Source organism: Vicugna pacos, chromosome 4 (genome assembly GCF_048564905.1).
Source record: "Vicugna pacos chromosome 4, VicPac4, whole genome shotgun sequence".
Classification (NCBI taxonomy): Eukaryota; Metazoa; Chordata; class Mammalia; order Artiodactyla; family Camelidae; genus Vicugna; species Vicugna pacos.
In genome coordinates this window covers 66,039,562-66,063,963 of record NC_132990.1, presented here as the reverse complement: position 1 = coordinate 66,063,963, position 24,402 = coordinate 66,039,562, and the positions used below count along the sequence as shown (strand labels likewise).

General features: G+C 44.6%; 1 protein-coding gene and 1 long non-coding RNA gene across 4 annotated transcripts in view; one reads left to right on the top strand and one right to left on the bottom strand.

Annotated features, from left to right (window-relative positions):
* Positions 1–1,778, top strand: part of BRINP1 (BMP/retinoic acid inducible neural specific 1) — a 158,863-nt gene extending 157,085 nt beyond the window's left edge. For both annotated transcript variants that reach the window (XM_072960010.1, XM_072960011.1), the window contains one exon: positions 208–1,778. In XM_072960010.1, the coding sequence (XP_072816111.1) occupies positions 208–1,348 (1,141 nt within the window). In that variant the 3' untranslated portion in view covers positions 1,349–1,778. The remainder of the gene's footprint in view (positions 1–207) is intronic.
* Positions 1,414–21,930, bottom strand: LOC140696146 (uncharacterized). Of its 2 annotated transcripts, none has more exons than XR_012072229.1 (3): positions 21,871–21,930; positions 20,631–20,751; positions 1,414–1,597 (listed from the first exon to the last, which is right to left on the bottom strand). It is a non-coding gene; the product is annotated as an uncharacterized lncRNA (long non-coding RNA). The 2 variants fall into 2 exon arrangements; XR_012072228.1 differs by having other exon boundaries at positions 21,825–21,890.
* Between the last annotated feature and the right edge of the window lie 2,472 nt (positions 21,931–24,402).

Genomic DNA, 24,402 nt, shown 5'->3' with positions numbered 1-24,402 from the left:
ATCACAAGGAGTTACAATGTCGTTCTTGTAGTTTATAAGCAGTGCCTTTCCCATCGTCCCTGGGCTGCCCAGTCCTTTCACTCTCCCCGCAGCTCCACTCTGCATGAGTAGTTGGATTACCCCAGCTCCACTTTGCGTTGGCAGTTGCGTCACTGTTAAGTCCACCCGTGATGGTTAACATTCTCCATTTCTCCTCCATTCCCCCAGGACAATTCAGCAGTGGCTTGCAAGGGTCCAGTCGCTTCTCTACTGCAACGAGAACGGGTTTTGGGGAACGTTCCTGGAGAGCCAGAGGAGCTGCGTGTGCCACGGCAGCACCACGCTGTGCCAGCGCCCCATCCCCTGCATCATAGGCGGGAACAACAGCTGCGCCATGTGCAGCCTGGCCAACATCTCGCTCTGCGGCTCCTGCAACAAGGGCTACAAGCTGTACCGGGGCCGCTGCGAGCCGCAGAACGTGGACTCGGAGCGCAGCGAGCAGTTCATCAGCTTCGAGACCGACCTGGACTTCCAGGACCTGGAGCTGAAGTACCTGCTGCAGAAGATGGACTCGCGCCTCTACGTCCACACCACCTTCATCAGCAACGAGATCCGCCTCGACACCTTCTTTGACCCCCGGTGGCGCAAGCGCATGTCCCTCACTCTCAAGAGCAACAAGAACCGCATGGACTTCGTCCACATGGTGATCGGCATGTCCATGCGCATCTGCCAGATGCGCAACAGCAGCCTGGACCCCGTGTTCTTTGTCTACGTCAACCCCTTCAGCGGGAGCCACTCGGAGGGCTGGAACATGCCCTTCGGGGAATTCGGCTACCCGCGCTGGGAGAAGGTCCGCCTCCAGAACAGCCAGTGCTACAACTGGACCCTCTTGCTGGGCAATCGGTGGAAAACGTTTTTCGAGACGGTCCACATCTACCTACGTAGTCGGACTCGGCTCCCCAGCCTCCTGCGTAACGAGACTGGCCAGGGCCCCGTGGACCTGTCCGATCCTTCCAAGAGGCAGTTCTACATCAAGATCTCGGATGTGCAGGTGTTCGGGTACAGCCTGAGGTTCAACGCTGACCTCCTTCGCAGCGCGGTGCAGCAGGTCAACCAGTCCTACACGCAAGGCGGCCAGTTCTACTCCTCGTCGTCCGTCATGCTCCTGCTGTTGGATATTCGGGACCGAATCAACCGCCTGGCCCCTCCCGCGGCCCCGGGGAAACCCCAGCTGGACCTGTTCTCGTGTATGCTGAAGCACCGGCTGAAGCTGACCAACAGCGAGATCATCAGGGTGAACCACGCCCTGGACCTCTACAACACCGAGATCCTCAAACAGTCGGACCAGCTGACGGCCAAGCTCTGCTAACCCGGGACCCCGCCGCGGACCTTCCCTTTTGTTGTACAAACAAAGCAAAGCAAAAGAGACCAAACGAGAATTTGTGAAATGTAATTACTGTTCAAAGGAAAGGAGGAAAATCTTCATTCGCTGGAAACTGAAACGTTCTAGAGACGGTCTGAAACCGTTGGGCATGTCTGTTACTTCTATACTCTGTCACGAAGAAGGGTCTCAGCCTTGTGAGGAGCTTGGAGGGGGTTGCTTCTTAGGCCTCAGGTGCTGCAGGGAGGGGTGGGGAGAGGGGAGAGAGCATATGCAATGAATTGTAAAGGTCTCTGCTGTGCAGGTGCTAAGATTAAACACTAAAAGGAAAGAGAGATATATGTAATGTACAACCGACACTGCCATTTTTCCTTGTGGGAGGAAATGGACATAGATAAAGAAGATATTTCTTCGGTTACGATTGCTTCCCTCTCTGTGTTGAATTCCTTGTGGTTCTTTGACTCATTCACACACAAGGGTGGGGATGCAGTGACAGCGCCATCTTACCGGGGGAGCTTCTCTCATGCCGAATAAACGGAAGCTGATTGAAGCTGGACGACAGGTGGGATCGGAGGGGGCGCGGCAGGTGGAGAAGCATTCACATAATCACAGGGTGTTAAAAACAATAAGGAACCTTAGGTATGAGCTGGTTGAACTCCTTGATTCAGTTTGGGAAATAGAATCAGAGAGAGAGAGTGTGCCTGTGTCTACACGTGCGCAGATACGGATTTGAGCCCTGCCTTCTGACTCCCCGGGCAGCTCCTGTCCTAACTCACTCTGGCCACTTTTATGTGTTTCCTCCTCCAACCCAACTGCCAAGGGTCGAAGTAGTTTTCAGTCTCAGGTGGTTTTGATAGCTTTTTTCTTTTAATCCAGAAAACCCTTTCACCCACTGTCTTTCACCAGAAAGAAATGGTGTCCAGTTTCCTAAAAATGCTTTGCATAGTAAGTAAATCTCAGTTTGAATAAAAATCAATAACAAAAATAAACTAGGGTAGGTTTTAATATTGCACTGATCTGCCAGACTGACTTGCCCAAGTAGGTATCAAAAAAGCGATGCTTTGATAAACGCCGAATACACACACAGACACACACACACACACACACACACACACACACAAGTACAAATAAACTAACACTGCGACGACTTTCGCATTTGTGAAAGCAGAGAATCGTAGTGTCAGACTTGGGGTCTAAACTGAAAGGAGAGATGCAAGAAGGAAAACTTGTTTCAAAACACTCCTGTAGAGGATTTGGGCAGATAGCATTTCTTCATCTCCAGGAACTCTGTGTTGCTCTTTTTGCTAAGGTGGTACTTACTAGAGGTGCTTCGAGTATCTGAATCTTCAATTCCGTGTTAGCAGAGAGACAGGATCACAGACTTCAGGGTCGGAAGAGAAAATCGAACTCCTTTGGTCTCAACAGCCTGCCCCGTGCACATCTTTTCTTTACCATCTCCAGGCGATCACCCATTTGCTAACTGGGCCATTCCAGGGGCATGAAGCTAATTAGCTCTATCAGCCACATTCTTTGGATTCCTCTTTCACTGAAGGGGAGCAATAGTGCTCATTCCAGCTTGTCTTATAAAACGGATCTAATTATTATCCATCAGATTCTTCTACACTTTACCAGCTTGTGTGTGTGCAATTTTTTCTCATGTCAATGTTTTTGTAGATAAAATACAAAAACGATCTCAGGAGTTACCAGAGTCTGAGATAATATGACTCAAAGAGAATATCCCCCCCTACACACACACACAGTTTATTTTACGATGAAAGGAAAGGGCTTCAGTGCATTAAGAGGTAAAGAGTTATCTAGTTGATTTAAGTGGGTGTGGATTGGCGGGAGGCAAATGGATTCTTTTTTTTTTTCTCCATAATGGCAAATTCCAAATTTAATGTCCTAGTTTTTAGTACAAAGTAGCATATATTTTGATGCCAACTTTAACATTTAACATGCACTTCACACCAAAGTAGTTGTTTGGACCTCAGATTTTAAGAGGGTTCAGTGTTCATTTAGGTTGGAAATTCTTCACGCCAGAGGTCACATAGAAGCTGTTTATCAAGCACAAGACTTTGCAGAAGGTCAGTTAATCATCAAACATCTCTTCAACACCTAGCAGATGAATGGGGCATGCCAGAAAAATGAGATCGTAAGGAAATGGCCCATGCTTTTGTGCCACTCACAAGTTAATGAGAGAGAGATGAATCAATTAAAATAATACACCATAATTACAGGACGCCATGATGAGTGCTGTTGTGGGGTCAGCCACACAGAGAGGAGCCCTGAAGAAGTTATGAACTCTGTTCGTGGGGTTGATACAGGCTTTATGTGGGCACGTTCATTCCGAGTGCTGAAAGTGAATAGGACTTGGATAAATAACAAGGCTCAGAAGGGACAAAGGAACAGAGAATGGAAAAACACAATGGAATAAATCTGCAGTTAAAGGGCCAGTTAAAACAAGAGCCTTAAGGAGGTATCATTTTGAATAGTTAGTCCACCACGGAAAGAGAGGATTTTGACTTTTTATGAGAAACTGAAATAACCATGTGTAATCCTTATGACCTGAAGAATGGATTTGAGCCTGATTTCCTCTCCACTGTTTCTCTTCCTTTCCCTTTCATCTCTCCCTTCCAAGCAGTTCCAAAGACTCAGAAGGTCATATCCCTTATACTTCCACAGTCCTTCACAGACTGCCGGGCACTCCCCATAGGCAGTGTGCTACCCAATCCTCATCCCAGCGCAATTAGAACCTTCAACCCGAGGTCCTCCCCAGACTTCACCAGCTGTGTGTGTGTGTGTAGGAAAGACCTTCCCTTTACCCTGACAACATTAACTCCATCACTTCATATTACAAAAAGAATACAGCATTGTCTAGTAACTGTTAAGGTCAGGGAAGTAGAGACATTTTCAAGGGTGGAGAAAGATTCAGACATCGAACTATTTATTCAGACGTGAAAGGAAAGTGCTTTGCTATAAAAGGACACAAATGTCCTGTGGATTTCCGCATGTCTCCTGCCTGGGTCCAGCTCTTTGAGCTGACGAGGTTCCCCTCTATCTGAGGGTGGGGAGAGAAGCCTGAAGACGTCAAGTGAGACTTAAATTCAATTAGTGTCTTACCCATTTAATGCAGCGGCCAAGGACCTGTGGTGTCTGATTAATATGCTTATGCTAAGGCAAAAGAGTGAACAGAATGCCCATTTGGATAAGCCTGGCAGCAAAGCGTGGCATTGCTATGGAAACCACAGAAGGCCATTAATTAGCTATCAGATTAAATCATTGGGAAATTCTGGACCCTGGCATATCTGCCCCCTTCAAAGAGGAGAGCATGAAAGAGGTCACACTAACAGCAAGGCTCCCCTCGTTGATTAAAATCATAGCTGCACAGAGACTGTATGTCACAAGTGGAAGAAAGACTGGGAAGTAAAACAAATTGACACAATAGAAAAAAAGATGCTTTGGGATTATCCAGCCCCAAGAATATATTTTTAAATGTTGAGTATCTTGTTGTGTTGTCTCTGTTGATAAAATTATCTCAATGACAATTATCTGCTATTCTCTGTTCTGTGGAAAGAAAGGGAAAAGAATAATATGGACCCATAGATGGTGATAAATAATTGGGGGAAAATATCATAGAGTCAAATGGTGAGGAGCGACTAACCGCTAAAATAGTAGATGAGGACTGGATAACTTTCAAATTAATAGCAGTAAATTTTTTTAATTAAAAGGAAGGTAAAAAGGAGAACAAAAGAATAATTAAAATAGCTGGATACATAAACAGGCATAATAGAAAAATTTATAACACAAATAATCACAATAAATGTACTTGGACAAAACTGGTCAGTAAAAAGACAGGTGGTCAGACTACAAGTTATAAATTTAAAAAGTAAGGGGAAGACAGTCTGACAATGAAAAGATGGATAAAGGTAGCCTAGACAAATATTAACTAAAAGGAAACTGATGTAGTGCTGTTAACAGCAGTCAAAATAGACTTTAAAGCAAAATATATTATTAGAGTTAAAGATGGTCAAGTCTTCAGGGAAAGTGGAGAGAAGAGTGGACACATAGGACCATAGACTCTTTGGAATAAAGGGATCATTAAAGGTTGGCAAAACTTCAGCTTTCACAGACGAGGAGTTATACCCAAAGTTGTACTACAAGTTACTATACTGAATACTGACCATGATTGCAGTTCCTTTTTCACTGTCTCAAAGTATATGATTGTCCAGTCCAACCTCCTAGCCAAGACAAGAATCAGCCCCATGACATTTAAACTAATAAGGTACAGAAACTCACATGCATTATGTCCCCCTCTCTCCCTCTCTCTTTTCTATGTCACCAAAATCTTACATATAGGCATTTCTTCCAGTTGAAGATCAGTGCAAATCTTTGGTGGGTTATAGTGAGCTCAGACTGAGCAGAGATCATTCTCTTCCTGAAAACTGAGTCATTACCATTGGCTCCAGGTCTGCCAACCCAAGAACCTGGACAGAGGAGGTTACTGAAAGAACTCTTTCCTTTTGCAATATTGCTGTCTCTCCAAATCACTGTCAGGGACTGAAGTTACAAGTGTAAGGTCATTCCTTACTTCTCAGGATCAGATCTAATGGTAAGCATTCTATGTCAAGGCACACAGTACATTCTCTGACTGCCTTGGTTTGGAACCGTCTTTCCTTGCAACAACTCACAAATCAAGGTGGATGCACGCAATGGAATGGGATAGTTTTGGACCAATGAGCAGGAAGTCACCTCTCATACAATTACTTTGGGGGGAATTACAGATCTTTTTGAGAAAGTGAAACCTCTAGACTCTTTCCCAATAAAAATACCCACATATACTTGTGAATAATATTTCATATATCCCTCAATGATCTTTCTTGAACACTCTAGGATGCCACAATCCTTCAGTAAGTACCTCTGATCTAGTCTAGACCCTTGATTTTATGAAATGTTAAACTTCAGCTTTCAGAGATGAGGAGTGGTACCCAAAGTTATCCTACAGGTTTTGAACACTGAGCATGAGCTTAGTTTTCTTTTCGCTATCCCAACGTTACTTTAGCCTAGGATTGCATATCAATTACTGTAGTTCATATAGCTGAATTCCGCCCTCAGGAAAGGCAGTTTTTAACATTCAGATAAGCACCTTGAAGGAAATGTCAATTATGGTCACGTTAATAAAGCCCAACGTATATTAAATCCCAAATATATTAAGTAGATACATTCTGTGTAAGTAATGACTAGAAGAAAGAGGTCTCTAAACCAGAAAGTAATGAGCCAGGTTAAAAGCTGCACAGGCGTATGTTGGTAAGTATCGCATCATCAGTGGCGAGAGAGAGTAATTCACCGAATCGGGTACAATAACTAGTACATGAAGCTGGAAGGAGAGGGTGTGTGTTCCAGTCAGTTCTGTCTGCTCTAACAAAAATACCAGAGACTGGGTGGCTTAGAGAATAACCGCTTACCTCTCACAGTTCTGGAGGCTGGGGATTCCACGGTCAAGGCACCAACAGGTTTAGTGTCTAGTGAGAATCTGCTTCCTGGTTCACAGAGGGCTCTCTCCCCACTGTGTCCAAACATGGCAGAAGAGACAAGAGAGCTCCTGGGAGTCTCTTTTACATGGGTCATGATGGTCCTGCCCTGATCTGATCACCCCCGAATCTCCTAATACCATCCCCTCGGGGGTTAAAATTTCAATGTGTCCTTTTGGGGAGGGCACAAACATTCAGTCTATGACAGCGTGTGTGCGTTGGTGGTATAGTGGTGAGCACAGCTGCCTTCCAGTCTATGACAGTGTTAAATCAATTTAAAAAAAAAAACTCTCCATTAAATAGCTTGGAATAAACAAATGAGCTTCATGAGTCACAAACTGAGTTTCTCTCATTTGAGTATCTGACCTCCACGCCCCAAATTCCTTGCTTGCTAGGTGTCCACCAAAATTGCACTGGCTCCACCCAAGGGCCAGTATTTCCCTAGGAACCTGAAGTATGAACAAGGAGTCTCTCCACAGTCAAGATTTCACAGTCTCAATAAAACTTCTAAATGGAGCCATTGATGCCAAGAAGAAAATGGCTCTGATAAAAAATTTAAATGAAGTCTTCAGAACTGATTGATAAGGAGAGAGAAGGGACAGGCAAGCCACGGGTCTGCGTTTCTGAGTTGATGTCACCAGGGATGGCCAGGCTTTCCCTGCCCGGTGATCCCCGTGAGCCCTAACCGGGACCGAGGTGGGCCTGGCTCTGCCACAGGCTTGCGCCAGGGAGGAAACTGTAGCGTGCTTATAAATTAGAGGATGATTATAAACACTGCCAAGGGGTCGTTAATTACACGTGATTAATTGTATAACATATCATTATAAATTAATAAGAACGTCACCTAGCATTTGGTTAGTGAGTGCACAGAAGGATGCTGTGGTTAAAGCCTAGACCCAGGAGCTGGGTTTCCCCGAATTATGAGGCACCTACATAGCTCGGATTAGAACTCAGATTCCCCCAGTTTCCAGGTGAGTGATTTAACTGTTACGGTCAACATCATTCCTGACTTAAAATCATGGCAGCAGAGTGCTGTGGCTCTGAGCGCAGCTTAGAGACGGGAGAAAATAATCGGAGCTCGTCCATTTAACTACCTCTGCGACTTGACTGAGACATTTAACCTCTCTGTGTTTCAATTCCTTCTTCTGTAGAAATGAGGTTCTTAATAGGTTCCTCTCTCACATGATTGTTATCAGTATTAAATACTTTTAAGAGCCTAGAACAGTGATTGGCATTGAAGAAGCCTATCTGTTTGTTAAACAAGTGACATAAATAAAATTATACCTTAGATAGACAGATATGCAAAGTAATGCGCTTAGTAAGAATAGCTAACATCAGCTGGGCTCACTGCAAAGGCCAAACATGACAGTAAGAATTCGATGTGAGCTACTCACTTAATTTCACGGCAGCTCAGTGAGGTGGGTCCAATTACCACTTCAGTTTACACATGAAGAAACCGAGTCTTAGAAAGTGAAGTAACTTGTCTGCGGCCACGCAGCTAGTGATGGAATTACGATTTGTCAGTCCCCAGAAACAGGTCTTCTAACTGTACTACACAGTCTCGCCACCAAGTGCAAATAAATGGCCTGACAAAGTTATTTATAAGAATAATCCAGACCTTGGAAGTCACCTGGCACCACTATTTTATTCCAGAACCGTTCCATTCCTCTGTGAGCCACAGTCAAATGCACCCAGATAGCTTTAAACCTACTGGATCCTGGAGTCACAGAGCTTCTGCAGGGACCCAGGAGGAATGAGCTTTCTAGGACAGATTTTCCACCTGGAAGAGCAGGATTTGGCTCAGAGCCCATACACATTTCATACTCCTGCTCAAAGCCTGTTGGCTCCAGGTAGGGCCACCATCTCTCTGGGCAAAGCACTATTGATTTGTGCATTACAGGAAAGACCAGTGCTGAGGGAGTGGAACGTGCAGGTGGCGAGCCCCAGATAAAAGCTATCGTCTGTTCTCCACACCTGTCTTACAAAGAGGAGGTCTTTGATCTCAAGCTGGGCCAGCTCCTGCATTTTAACATGGTCGGTCAAGCTGGAACCAGTCTGATCCAAGGCTCCTGAAGTCCACCCCTGGCCCAGCCAGTGTAGACCCACACAGCTGGAGGGGGTCTTCAGGATGACTGCGGTGGATGGACGGTGACTTCTGTAGACAGTGGGAGGGGTTCTGTGAAGACATCATCCTTGTTCTTTGTTCGGTTTCCTGCTGTGACCCCGTTTCTCCAACTATTTGCACCTCTCCCCATCCCAGAAGTCCCAGAATTGTCATTCTTGGCCATAAATAACATGCAAGCCAATTTTCTTTCTCTTAACAGTGACACGAAGACTTCACTGACAGAAAGACAGAATGAATAAATTACGCTGTGATGAAAGAACTTTAAATGTTTACCAAAAAATCACTTCTACATGTATTTTTTTTTTTCAAGCAACGTCTATGGAAAGGGAAATGTAAGGGCCTATTTCATCTTCTAACCTTGTAAGGTCAATCAGGTCTTAGGAAATGGGATTCACCACACGTTTACAGAAGAGGAAGGGAGGCGCACAATGTTTACTGCTCCTCTGTGATGTCCCAGGTACTCAACGTGTATTTAACTCAAGCCTCATAAATCCGGAAGAGAAGAACTGTTATTATTTACATCACACAGATGAGGACATTACAGCACTCGAAAGGTTGGTCACAAGTTCAGTTTCACAATTTACTTTGTTAGCACAAAATTCAATGTTAAGATGGAGTGGTCAGCAGCATGGGACCTGGGGCCTGAAGAGATTCGACTCTTGGTCCCCTTTACAAACGCTGTGACCTTTGGAAAGCTACTTAACCTCTGTGGAGTTTCTCCATCTGTCACCTGGGGAGAATAAAGCTCTCAGTCCATCCAGTTGCCATGAGGATATTTCTTTTGCCAGATTCCCACCCTTGACATGAGTTACTGCAGGTAAGGGGCTGCCTGAACCCCCTAGGTACATGGTAAGCACGCAATAAAAGTTAGCTTTCACGATTCCTTTGGGCAAGGCATGGATGAAGACTGGTGCTTGAAATCACGGCCCTGTTATGCCCTTTGGCTTCCCCTGTTGAGCATGCATCGCCTCTGCTGTCATCTACAGCACAGAGGCAGAGTGGAAGACCTAGACGAATTCCTAGCTTCCAAAAGTTCACGGGCAACTAATGGCAAAACACACAGGGGGAGGATAGACTCAAAGAAGATATCATTTTTAAATGATAAAAAAGGAATCAGGGGAAAGGAAAAGGAAGGAACGAGTTGTAAGAGAAGTCATGAAGAGAAGCAGCCCCGAGTGCCCGCTCCCAGCACGCTCTCTGACAGCCCGGTACGGCCTCACCTCATTTCCAGGGAAGCAGGGATGTTGCTTAGCAACCCAGCCAGGAAGAGCAGAGCGAGCTCTGTGCTGGTCCATTAAGGGCTGCTTCTGCAGTCCTGAAAAGGACCAAACTTTTGCTTAAAACCCCACCCACAGCACAAGGGGCACCTGCAAAATTGGAAGCAACTGGGTGGAGAGTTTTCTGGGAGGCTCAGCTAAGCAGAAGACTGGCTAAGAGGGGAATGGTCTAAATTAGTGGAAAAATACAGACAGAATTTTTTTTTTTTTTACTTCTTTCAAATACTGCAGAAACTTGATGTGCTAAGAGAGATCTGCCAAGCCAAGAACTTGGTGGGTCCGCTTCATGGAATGCTGATGTAGCAACTGAGGCCAGCAGGACACACCCAGTTTCCAGCTCATGTGGGCCACCCTTCCCTACAACTGCAGCCACTCCATTGCCACCTACAAGTTCAGTCTCCACGTAAGATCTGTATAAAATACTGTTCTTAGTCAGTAGAGATTGAAGGTGTCAGGGTTCAACTCTATATTCATGGATTCAACAGATGTTTTTTCGAAGTTTGCAGTTTAGAGAGGAAGACAGACATTCATGTCGAAGCATGATACATGGTAAGGAGTGGGAAGTATGAGATGCTATGGGGGTATACAGCATGGACCCCTAACTTTGATTGGATGGGGAAGGGGGAAAGTCATGGAAAGCACTAGAAGATCTGATGTTTCATGAGTCTTGAATGATAAATAAGAGTTGAACAAAGAGTAAGGGAAATGTGTTCCATGTGGAGTAACAGTTCACACAATGGTCAAGTTTGGCAGGAGATGAAAGAGAGAAAGGGGGAGTGTGAGAGGGAGACAGAGAAGGGAGAAGAGAGAGGAATGAGTTGGGGATGGGAATGAGGAGGAGTAGAAAGAGGAGAGAGGAGACAGGAATGAACTGGGGATGGGGATGGGGAGGAGCAGTTGCTGACGGTAAGAGTACCATGTAGTCATATGATGCAGGGTCTTGAAACTCATATGAGGATTCCAGACTTTATCCTAAGAGCAACTGGCAGCCACTGCAGAATTTCAAGCATGATAACAAGTGATCACATCTACTAGCATCCAGTCAGCCCTCTGCTACCCCACGCTAGGCTTGTAACCCTGTGCTTGGGTCCCTGGTCTCATCTCTTGAACTCTCAGCTTGATCTTCTGACTTGTTTCCCCTGTCCCTGAAGAAAGGAGAGCCTGCATACTTTGGGAGATGTGGGGATGCTGGGGGACCTATCACCACCTTTTCCCTCATGCATGGAGTCTGGCTCTTGAACCTGAATTCGGGTGTCACCCACTTCCCTGCCTCCTCTTCTGACTTCATGTGTTTTAAGACTCAGCCGCGGGGCTTGCCCTCCTGCCCCTCCTCGTGTGTCGTGGCTGACCCTGATGCTGTTAGATAGGACTGTCTCTCAATCACCCACTATTGTTCTCTTCATCCAGCTGATACCAGGTGAAGTTCAACTAAATGGTCATCTTCCCTTAGCCTGCAGAAGCTGTGTCTGAACCAACTACTCACCCAGGAATGGATCCACTCCCAAGAACTTGTCTCATATGAAGTCCTGCTCAGACTAGTAATGACGCAAGAAATCCATCTGGTCCACCTGCCTCTTTAGCACAGTGGTTAAGGGCACACATTTTGGAGTCAATGTCCCTTGAGGGTAAATCCTGGTTCACAGCAAGACTTAGCTGTGTGGCAAGTTACTGCATCATTCTGAGGCTGGTTTCACCATCCTTACGTGAAGATATTAACACCCAACTTTAGGGCTGTCATGAAGATTAAAAGAGACTATGGAGATAAAATACATGGAATAGCACCTTGCTCATAGTAGGAGCAAAATAAATATCTATGCCTCTCTCTTCTTCCTCTGAAAGTGCATTATCTGCTTACATTTCTGTCTTTGATCCTTCCAGCGACTTTCTAAGATTGGAGGATTAAAGGAGATTATGTGCATAAAGTACCAGGTATACAGTAAACACTAGATAAATATTAGCCCGTATTATTAATTACTATCATTAATGATGCAGAATATCCTGATTAAGAGATTAACTGTGTCTTGCTTTCTTAAATACAGGCTCATCACAAATGAACAGAAGGAAGCATCCATCGTGACTGTCCTTTGGCGAATTCACACGTGCCACCCACAAAATACAGCATTTGTCCTTCGGGACTCTACTGAACCCTGGAGAAAGGCCAGCAGCTCTTTCATTTTCAGAGACTGTCCGGCAGAAGACTCCATCTGGGGAGGTCAGCAGAATAGCTGCATTGCTTAACTGCGTGGGGACCAGTCTCAACCATCCCAGGCTAGAGGATTGGTGTCTTGTGCAGTAGTTGAGAGTCATGATGGCTGTTATGTGCTGAATCACGTCCCCTCAAGTTCATATGTTGAAGTTCTCACCCTCAACACCTCAGAATATGACTATCTGGAGATAAAGAGGTGATTTAGTTAAAATGAGGCTGTTACGGTGGGCCCTAATCAAACTGACTGGTGTCTCTGCAAGAAGAAAAAATTTGGACACACAAAGGGACACCAGTGACGTGTGTATACGGAGTAAAGACCGTGTGAGAACACAGGGAGAAGTGGCCTCCTTCAGGCCGGAGAGAGGGCCCTCAGAAGAAACCAGATCTGCCGACTCCTTGATCTGAAACTTTGTCTAGCCTCCAGAACTGTGAGAAAATAAACTTCGGTGGTCTAAGCCGCCTAGGCTGTGACATTTAGTTATGGCCGCCCAAGCAGACTATCTTGGTGGCCCATCGAAGAACGAGGCTGCAGTCACTGCGGAGGTGGGTGGAGAGAGACAGGCACTTGGATCGGAAGTGAGAACTGGTTCTTTAGGGGATGACACGGTAGGTGGGATTTTCTGAGAATGAGACTGCCCTCTGCTCCCCATGGGGACCAGAATCTTTGATGCAACCACTGGCCTGGATGCTTTGGAGAACTCACACCAGGTGTGTGGCCTTGAGGCAAGCATCCACGTTGCCTTGTGAAGATCCTGGGGCACAAGACAATACTATGAGTGACCTCCGTGTGACTCTGAGGAAGATGCGCGCAGGATTCCTCCCCACATCTCCACATGATGGCTGCAAGGGAGGGGTCAGCAGAGACCCAGGACGGGCCACTGCCTCAGTCCCCTGGGACCATGTATGTGCGAGGCTAAAGCAGCATGCAAGAGGGGGCTGGCGGGAATTTCATTAATGAGTGTGACAGTCATCCTCCTAATCAGGTAAGTAACAGCTCAGAAACATACCATTTACAAAGAAGAAAAAAAAGTAACATTTCTCACACCTGTGTGTGATGGAATAAACTAGTCTCTGTCACATGTGAGTAGGCAGGAGAGCTACGAAGGCGCTGTGGTAGCACAAGAGGCATATTCTCCTTGATCTCTTTGGCATCCCTCACACTAGCACAGCATCTGGCACCAGGTATGTGTTCAGGAAGCAGTTGTGGAGCGAAAAAACCAGACCACTCATATGCTATTTTCTTTATTTCAGACAGAGGCCCACAGCCGAGGGCACACAGTGAGTCATTAACAGACACAAGATGTCTTAGTGGGTTTGGGCCTCCACAACAACATCTTAAGCTGGGCAGCTTACATAGCAAGCACTCATTTCCCATAGTTCTGGAGCTGAGAAGTCCAAGATCAAGGTGCCAGAGACCCAGCGCCTGGTGAGAGCCGCCTTCTTGGTTTACAGGTGGCTGTCTTCTTGTTGTGTCTTCACACGGAGGCAAATGAGAGCCCCAGACTCTTCTTTTTATAAGGACACTAATCCCATCTGGGGCCTCCATCTCATGACCTCATCTAAACTTAATTACCTCCCAATGGCCTTGCCGTTCCATAGCATGACATAGAGTTATAGGGTTTCAAGATATGAACTGAGGTCAGGGGTGGGGAGTATAAACATTCAGTCCATAATACAATGCAGAACTGAAAACATTTGACTTTCATTCCAGTGCTCTGCTCAAAGACTATGTAGATATTTAACCTCCTTTCTCCAGAAGCATCTGGTTCAGGATTCTGCCTGGGACAGGCCAATAGATGGGTAGAATGATCTGGAGTGACAAATCCTCTTTCCCTCTGTCCCCTTGCGAAGGGAATTTGCCATCTTCTGTGATCATCAAGCTGGCAACATCAATCTGGATGTTTGTTAATGACACTGACCTAAATCTGTCACATTGCAAGGAACCCTTCACGGCAGCTGGGATTTGCTGCCAGAGAACAGCTTTATTGCACGTGGAACTCTCTAATAAGCTGATTAAATAATCAAAAAATTTTTGAAGCCGTAATACGTACTTTTCAGACATCTGATAAGAAGCAGGGTGAATGGAAAGATGCTGTGTGTAGAAAGCAGAAATCCTGCTGGGTTAGAAGATGCTCACACTTTGGGGCACGTTTCTCCCGGCCACCAGAGCAAAGGTCTGCTGTGGTGACGTTCTCATTTAACCCTTTCCTTGGTTTGTTTTGATGCCCGTTCAGCATAGGAGGGATAGTCACAGGTAAGCCGTGGGTTTGCTTGAGTAGGATGGGTTGACATCTGCCTTGGCCTCACGAAGCAGGACCCTTTCATGACTTATGCACCTGGAATCGAGCTGAAGGCTCGAATCTCTTACTTCTCCAAAAGACTCTGAAAGAAATCTAGGTATAGCCACCCTCATTTTAAAGAAGAGGAAGTGGAGTCTCAGAAAACTCTTTGACTTTGGGACTTTGGAAGAGTTGGAGTCACAGGAGCTCTGTCTCATACCCCAGCTCGTGTTACTGAAATCATCCTCGCCTTCTCTCATCTCGCCAGCCTTGCGCACCTGCCACGTACTTGGTCCTGTACTTAGCTGCCTCGAAGGGAAAGGTAGGTCCTCCCCCGTCAGAAAGTTCTCACAGTATTCTGTAGTGTAGCGATCTTCTAATGGAAACATAGACCTCATTCTTATCAGCACTGTTCCTTTTTACTAAGAAACCTAACCTTACAGATGAGGATAGTACGTTACAATTAACCTTTACGCGAGAAAGGATTAACTTAGCTGCTTGGGCTGTTCAAACCTTGCAGATTTCCAAGGCCTGTCTCCGGGACTGGCTCTTGGCCAACTGCTGCGCAATGAGCTGCAAGTCCTTGGAATATTCTGCCTGGTAAGAGCGTTTCTGTATGCCTGGGGCCTTGAGCCAGGCTGCCAGTTTGACCAGATAGTTGACACTAACAAATGTGATTTAGGGCGAGAGTCTACTTTCGCTCCGAGGACCTGGGGTCAGAGTGGCTGGGGTCGGTCACACACGCAGACACTGCACGCCTACATGACTGACCCCAGTGAAATGTTGGACACCAAGGCCTAGGTGAGCTTTCCCGGGTGGCAGCACTTCACCCACATTGTCACACGTCATTGCTGGGAGAGTTAGAAGTGCCCGTGCAGGTCCACAGGGAGCAGACAGCCGGAGGTTTGTGCTTGCTTCTCCTGGCCTTCACCCCACGCATCTTTCCCTTTGCTGATTTCAGTCCGCATCCCTTGGCTGGGACATACTCTAAAGTGAGTATAACAACTCCTGAGTACTGCGAGTTCTAGCGAAGCACTCGGCCTCGGGGTCGTCTTGGGCAGCCTCAACACAACCATCCACTTCCCCATCGATCGTCTTGTCTCCTCGTCACACTTTGGAGAGCGCCTGCATGGGCATATCCATTGTGTGAAGGAGAAATCTCAGGCTCCCTGAGGTCAAGTGCTTTCCTGGATGGTGTTCAGGGACCCAGTGTCACCTGCATTCTAAACCACTGGAGATGGAGAGTGATGAAGCAGCTAAAAATCTAAATATTCCCTGTCGCACTGGTAAAGGAGACACTGGGAGAGGTGGTTTAGGTGTACGCCACAATCAGCCCCCAGTGCTAAACCTCAGAGTTACAGATATGCCCGCCCTTTTTTATAGACCTCTCTCCTTGAAGATAAAGTGTCCGTCTCTAATGTATGGCATGTCAGTGTTGAGGAGAAAACATTTTTTCTTCTACCTTTCTAGGTTCTCTCTGCTGGTCTAAGAATTAAATCAACATGGGACAGATTAACAAGAGAAAAACAAATCTAATTACATATGTTTAAGGATCCCATAAGAATCTAAAACCTCAGACAGATAGGCACGTAAGCTTTAGATGCCATCCTGAGCTAAGGAGGATGAGATAGGGGCCCAGGACTTCAAAGGGGAGAAAGACAATTCACAGGGAGACGGGATGAGAAAATGTTTGGGAAACAAATGTTTTCCATCTCCTGCAGAGTAGTCTCTCTGATGTAAAAATAAGTTCTCTTTGGTAATAGCTCTCTTTCTAGTACAAACTCCCTGTCTAAATTATTTTAGGCAGTTAAAGGGGAGGTGAAACAAAAATTTCCTAAGTCTTTTGTGTCTCAAAAATAACCAGCCCCAAACAATCGTCCTGCCAAGGACACATTTTGGGGCGGCAAATTTTGCCCCCCTACATTGGGGAGAAGACTTGACAGGTAGGCAGACCCCAGAGGGGAAAGGGCAGTCACTTTTCCAAACACCGCTGTGTGAGGAAGGAGCGAGCAGGTGGAGAGTGGTCTGGAACAGGCTTCTAGTCAATGCAGGTCCCTCTGCTGCGATCAGCGAACCAGGGGAAAGAAAGTGCCTTGCAAGTTGCAGGAAGTAACTGGTGTTGCCAGGACTAGAATCCCCAGCAGTCCTGCCGCCCAGGGCACACTCTCCTGACACCATCCTGCATCGACTTCACAGCAAACACTGTGCTTTTGATTGTTGACTTCCAACTCTCAGAGTCTCGGTGGCCTAGGGCACTGCAGATATTTAAAATGCAAAAGGCCCTAAGTAACCTTCGCTGAACTTAATTAACACCACCTATTTAAGGAAAACAACTCCCCTCCCTTCCGACCCAGGACTATTTCTCAAAGCCTGATACTTAAGATAAGCAGAACCCTTTTATTGTGCTCAAATTGCTCCGCATCTTATCGGAATGCAGCCAGGCCCTCAAACCCGGCTCTGTCGACCACTTTTCTAGGCCTGCTTCATCTCCCTCCCTTTTTTATGAACTAAAAAAGCTTTCCTGAGACGTAGGGGTCTGTGTCTCAGTTTCATTCCTCCATTTGTTCATCAAATGAACATCCGTGAAGCGTTAGCTATGTGTCTGCTGCTATTCTCTGGGGACCCAACAACTCAGTCTTTGCCTCAAAGGGTTTATTCTGTTTTAGGAAGTGAGGCATGTCCACAAAGAGCACAAACACAGATCCTAAGAACTGTGATGCAACATCTGCGGGACAAAGTCAGGCGGAAATGAGGGAGTGGTCTCTTCCGGGGTCAGTCATCCTTATTTGCATGCAAAAGCATCTCCTCTCCTTCTGCCTTTCCCACGATGCCTCTTTCCCTCTGCAACTTCCGTTTGCCTCTTTTTGGCTGCACTTCCCAACTATTCCTAACATCCGCTCGTGACTTGGCCTCTATGCTCAGCTTCTAGCTCCCTCACCAACCGGGATGGTTCAAACCAGATGCTCCACGGAGGACCAGCCTGGTGCTCGGTCTGTATCGAATCCAAGTGCCACGCAGGTTTGGGCTGGACGTGCCTTGCGGCCTGCTTTAGCATCTTTTGCTGCAAGGCTTTTGCTAACAGAACCCGAATTGTACCTCCAGAGACCTCGAGCCTGCAGGGTACTTTCTCTGGCAAGCTCCCGTCCGGGAACTGCTTATCCAAGCTGAAACACAACCCACTCACCTCCTGGTTGCGGGGCAAGATTTAAAGCCCTAATGGTGTCTCATCGATTTCTTCAGGTACGCTCAGTGTTGGCGCTCTGCCCTTGCATATTTTAATTGTTACTGTTCTTGCATCCGGAGGAGATTTTATCAGAAGGAACGCATGTTTGAAGAAGCTGAATTAAATACAGGCAAACGTCATTAATTCAGACCCCACTAATTCAGGCTGGACTGAAACATAACTCTGTGTTATCTAGAAGGAAAAAAGATTTTCTAAATAAATTAATGGTGCGAATAAGACCGCAGGGGGGCGGAAAAGGTTTCACCTGTTTAAAAGGCAGTGTTTCCAAACACCTTCCGGGATTCCAGAAGGGCCATCAACATATAAACAATTTCTTTCGTGTTTGTTCATTAAAGCTAAAGACTTCTTCTTTGAAGAACAGTTTCCTATTTGGAAAATGTTTCCTTCCGTTTGTTCTGTCGAGTTGGGAAATAAAGAGGCGGAACATCTTTTAAAATATATACCAATCCACTCCCCTCCATAATGCTAAATATATTATAGACATATTGTACCTAAACATAAACATCTGTGTGTATGCATTAAAAATACAATGGAAACATCTTAAAATAAAGTGGTGTATTTATGGTGGGTAGGACTAAAGGTGATTTTTATTCCTACTTCATATTTATAAGTATTTTCTGTAATGAACTCATTTTTACCATCAACATCAAAATGTTAAAAATATCATTAACATTTTCTAATATTTAACAGATCTCTTCCCCAGATGATTTATACAGAACAAAGTAAAATCACATCCAGCATTTAAGGATGAAAAGGCTTGGTGAGAAGAGTGTAAGCTCACTGACCACAGCATTTACCTTTCGCCACCCTTGTTGGAGGCGGCTCAGTTCTGAAATCAGGTTTAGAATATGAAGTGAGCGAGGACTACTTTTCATTTTGTATCAGCAGCCATTTATTATTCTGTGGACAGGGCTGTGTGGGTGAGGAGGACAAGGGGATGCTGTCTTTGTGTGTGTTTTCCAGGAGCACAAAGACGTCATGGTCAGACAGGCAGCTCACACACAGCACAGCTGATGATGTGACCAATGCCTTACAAGCCATAACAGGTGCTAACTGCCTCCAGGAAAACCCCACTAGCTACTTCCGGTTACCACTACAATCACTGCAGCCACACTGAATACTTCATTCACACCAGGTAATTTTCCACGTCTTTTCCAGACAGACTTGACTTCTTTTGCTACAAATAATCACAGGTGGATGCTCGAGGATATGAAAGAAGTTGCCCAGGTTCTCACAGCTGGTACGTGATAGAGGTAATATTCAAGCTCAGTCAAAACCAACACATCAAGTGGCCAAGATGGCGGAGTAGAAGGAAGCTCTTAGCTCACCGTCTTTCACGAATACACCAAGAGAGATATCCGCCAACCCACCCATCCACTCAGCACACCTGCTGAACTTTGACAGAACATCGCCTTCTTCAAAAGACAAACTCGCCACAAATCTGATAAACAGGTTTATGCTGTAGAGCACAGGCAACTATATCAGATACCTTGTAGTAGCTTATGGTGACAAAGAATATGAAAATGAATATAGGCATATTCATGTATGACTGAAGCAGTGTGCGGTACACCAGAAATTGACACAACATTGTAAACTGACTATATTTCAATTTAAAAAAGTAAAAAAAGACAACACAAAGCTCCCGCCCTGAATGCCACAGCCTCAAAGCCAGACTGTGTTCTGATTATCTCAGATATCTTTCCAAGCAGAGCAGTAGGAACTCTAAAGGGCCCTTAGTGTTGGATGTTCATTCTTGAATTTCAATGTTGGACGCTTGAGATAAGCATGGGTTCGGGTTGACCAGGCAACTCCCTTTGAGACTGGTATATGTTTTTAGGCTCAGAGAAGGTACATAGTATAGAAAGAACACTGGACGGAGGGTCAGACCTGTCAAATTTCAGGCTCTGCTTCTGCAACTAATGAAATGGTCAGACTTGAGCTTTGTGGTTAATCTCTCGAAACCTCAATTTTCTGTAAAACTGTCAAGTGTTTTATGGCACCTCAGAAAGTTCTATTTTTATTAATCTACTTTCTAATTAATAGCATCTTCATCTTCATGATTACCTTTTCCTCCCACGTCTAAACATAAAATGCAGAATTCTCTGTTCTAGCCAGTGTGGAAAAGCTTTTTGACCACCCTCCACATCCACAGGGGATTGGCTCCAGAACCTGCCGGGTATACCAAAATCCACGGATGCTCGAGTCTCATAGTTGGCCCTCTGTAGCCACAATTTCACATCTCCAGAGTCAGCCAGTCACAGATCGTCTATAGTACTATATTTATTTTTTAAAAATTGTGCGAAAGTGAACCCATGCAGTTCAAACCGATGTTCTTCAAGGGTCAGTTGTATTTAACACGGGTTTCAGTGGGCCTTTCGGGAAGTAAAGAGCACCCTTTTAAACAAAAGCAGCCCCACTCAAGTCCAGTCCGCCACCAGGCAGGTGTTTATAATCTTTCTCCTGCCCTAACTTTTTAAAGCCCAGATCTGGGCTCAGATATTTTCATACTGATAGGATAATGTGTGGGTGAACAACCCCCTAGGAAAGCTGCCCTCACTGAAATAGTCTCAAAATCTCGGGGCCATCATGTACGATTTTATTTCTCTCATACCTTAATCCAGTACGGATCAGGTGGTCCTTCACGATGGCTCCCCTTTAAGGAGTAACTTGAAAATCCACACTTCTTTCTTCTTGTCATGTTTCTGGCTTAAAACTGTGTCATCTGATGATCTCTGGGAAAGAAAAGAGGGAGGGTCTTACTGAAGATTTCAGGGGCTGGCACTGCACATGCTGTGTATCCCTTAGGTCACATTACATATTGCCCAGAATGAGTCACATGGTTTCAGCCGACGGCAAGTCTTATCGCGTGCTGCCCAGGAAGAGGAAATGGAAGTTGTGGATATTGTGGCTGCTTTTCTGTAAGCAGAGCTGAAACAGTGCCTCTGTGCATCAGTGTGTCCAGCGTTTATCCTCACTGTTTGGCAGTTTCAGAACTGTTAACCCATACCCGCCATGGGAAACAAGTTTATCAACCAGACTACAGTGTTTACGCGCAGTTTCTTTGTCTTTGGTCTCCTGGGTTCTATTCACTTTCAAAGTTACTTAGGTTGGCATTGCCCTCCCCACCGCCACCCTCACTGGGGCTGTTCCATACATTGGTAATATAGTTGGATTCTCCCGTCACAGTCACAGTGAGCATGCCTTCCTCCTAAATTATTTTTTTTTTACTTGCATGTATGGAAGTCTGCTCTTTGTGCTGTGAAGTTCCAACCATTTGACTAACGCATACAGTCATGTATTCAGCACTACAGCAGCGTGCAGAATGGACTCGCCTCTCTAAAAATCCCCTGTGCTTCACCTAGTCAGCCTCCCGCTTCCACCCTCCTCTTAGCAACTACTAATCTTCTTATTGTCTCCACAGTTTGACCTTTTCCTGAATTTCACGTAATTGAAATTATACAGTACACAGCCTTCTGAGACTGGATTTTTCACTTAGCAGTACGTGTTTGACGTTAATCCATGTCTTTCACGGCTTAATCACGTATTTCTTCTAATTACTCCATTTTGTGGCTTCACTGCAACTTGTTTATCCATTTACCTATTGAAGGACATCTGGAAACTTCCCAGTTTTTGCTGATGATAATACAGCTGTTATAAACATTCACATACAGGTTTTATATGGACATCAATTTTCAAATCTGCTGAGAAGAAACCTAGGGGCACAAATGGGGGACTGCATGGTAAGACTCTAGCTGGCTTTGTAAGAAATTGCCAAACTGTCTTCCAAAGTGGCTTTACCACTTGCCTTCTTAGCAGCACCAGAGAGAGTTCCTGTTGCTCTATATTCTTACCAGGACTTGGTATTGTCAGCTTTTATATCAGCCATTCTAATGGGTATGCGGTGGGTAAGCATCCTTTGAAAACTGCAACTATTCTGAGGTCCCAGTGGACGTAGCCAGGTAGTGACTCAGCAGCGCCTCATGACATAGGCAGCCTTTGCTCCATGCAGGGGTGTAGGGGCTACCTGGCAAGGTGATGACGGGAGGGAAAAGATAATTCTGCCCATGATGATTGGATAAGCATCTGCTCAAAGTTAGGCTATATAAAACCCTCACTTTTTAGAAGTCTGAGAGATTACCTAGTGAAAACTCTGTCCTGACCTGTCTCCTAGGCACTGCAACCCTGACCATTTGCAGTGGTCTTTTCTGAATCCACCTCCTGCCAACCTCTTTAGAACACAGGTTTGCTGCTGGACCGTCTCTGTGATCTTTTCCACATGGCATTATCAGCCAAATAAAGATAAACAGGTCTGAATCATCACCAAGAAACCCATGACCTTATAGGGTTCCCAGGGAAGCACAAGAGATATATTCTTGTAGAAACAGCAAAATTGATCGCTAAGGAGAAGAATGACCCCAGGGAAGAGGACACAGTAAATAATTAGAGGAGAAAAAAAAAACCAAACCATTATAGAAACTAAATCATCATGAGAAGAAGGGAAAAAAAAGTAGAATCAAGACTTCACTGAACACCAAAAACAAAGTTATGAAGGACAGGTTTAGAAGAAAAATATAAACTAACATGAAAAAGAATAAAGAGTAAAAGTGATTGGAGAAAAAAATATAGCTGCGAAATACAGAAAAGAGCAAACATATGAATGATTAATGTTCCTGAAAAAGAGAACAAATTAGACAAAGAACAATATTTTCTGTAGTGTAACAAAAAATACTGAATTAAAGAAACACCTATACAGACAAAGTGGAAGGGTGCAACAAATCCTGGAAAAGTTGATTTAACAAACAGACAGACAGATAAAACCGTATCAAATGTGACACATAGCTGAGTAGGTTATTCAATTTCAAAGATAAAGAATGCTCTTAAAGGCATTCCAAAGCACACATGATTTCACACAGAGAAGGGAACAGGGAGCAGACGGGCTTCTGTTTTCGTCTGGGCAACACTCAGTGCTAGCAGACAGTGAAGCAATGTGTACAAGCAATGGCTACACTCATCCAAAGGAAAGGAAGTGTGACTCAAAGATTTCCCACCATGCCAAATCAGTGTTCAAGCACAAAGGCAACCGAAAGCCATTTTTATACATGGCAGAACTCAGATGAAATGTAACCATGAGCCCCTCTTGAAAAAAAAAGGAAAAAAAAAAAAAAAAAAAAAACCTGGTCATAAAATCCAGTCAACCAAGAAATGAAGCAAAATAAAACGCATGGAAAGGAGGAACTCTGAAAGCGAAGTTCTTCTGCACTGAGTTTATTTTAATGTAGAACTAAGGTTAAGGAATGGTGAGAACGTTGGTTACTATGCAAAATGTAACTGCTGGAGATCATGAAAGTCTATATATATGAAAATGAAACTCACAGAAAGTGGAAGCAGGAACATGGGAGTTGGAAGGAAGTGTGTGTGCGTCCACGTGTGCATGTGTATATTCTATTTTCTTATTTTTCACTGTGGCGGGAGGACTCTACAAATATTACTTATATTATTAAACTGAGAAAAACATATTTAGACATATTATTACTAACTGTAAATGTAACAAGTAAGTTTTTGTTTTTTGTTTGTTTGTTTGTTTTTTTGTCAAAAAGCCTTCCCACTTATCAGAAGGAAATCAGAACTACACAATGAATCAGAGAAGCATGTGTCCGAAAGCAGAACACAGAAAATCCAAAGGGCATAAAACTAAGAAATTTACATAAAATTAGTGGAAATCAGACATATTATTCAATTACAATGGGATAAACCCACAAATTATTCAAAAAAGTCCATCATATTGACTTGGAAGACAACATGAAGTTAGAAGCAGTTAAAGGAAGTGCCTTTGAAAGATAGCAGAATACTGAATAAAGTCATATGATTAAAACAAAAGTAAACTAGGGATTAGTTATAAGCATAAGAAAAAATTAAAATCAGAGTGAAATAAGACAAAGAAGGGTACTTTCTACCAATACATCAATGGAGATCTCATGGCCATGAATTTTTATATTCTTAATATTACATTGATATTAAGGAAAAATGTGAAACATGTTTAAAAGTAGCATGTGGAAACAATATTGGTAGGACTTTTTAACTGAACCCTCAGCATAAAGAAGACATAGAAGAAAATAAAATAGATATTACCTAAATATCATAACCAATGAGACAGGTACGATTAATTCTATACTGAAGGACAGCAAATACTCTTACAAGTGCCCATGGAACATTTACATATCTCAGTCTCGTATTTGTTTACGAGTAAAGCATCAATAATTGATCCAGTGTAGACATTGAAAGATCATATTCTCTGACCACAATAAAATCATAACAGGATTGTGAAGACAGGGACAAAATCAGAAACTGTACCCATCCCACCACCTTTGAATGACCCTGGAGCA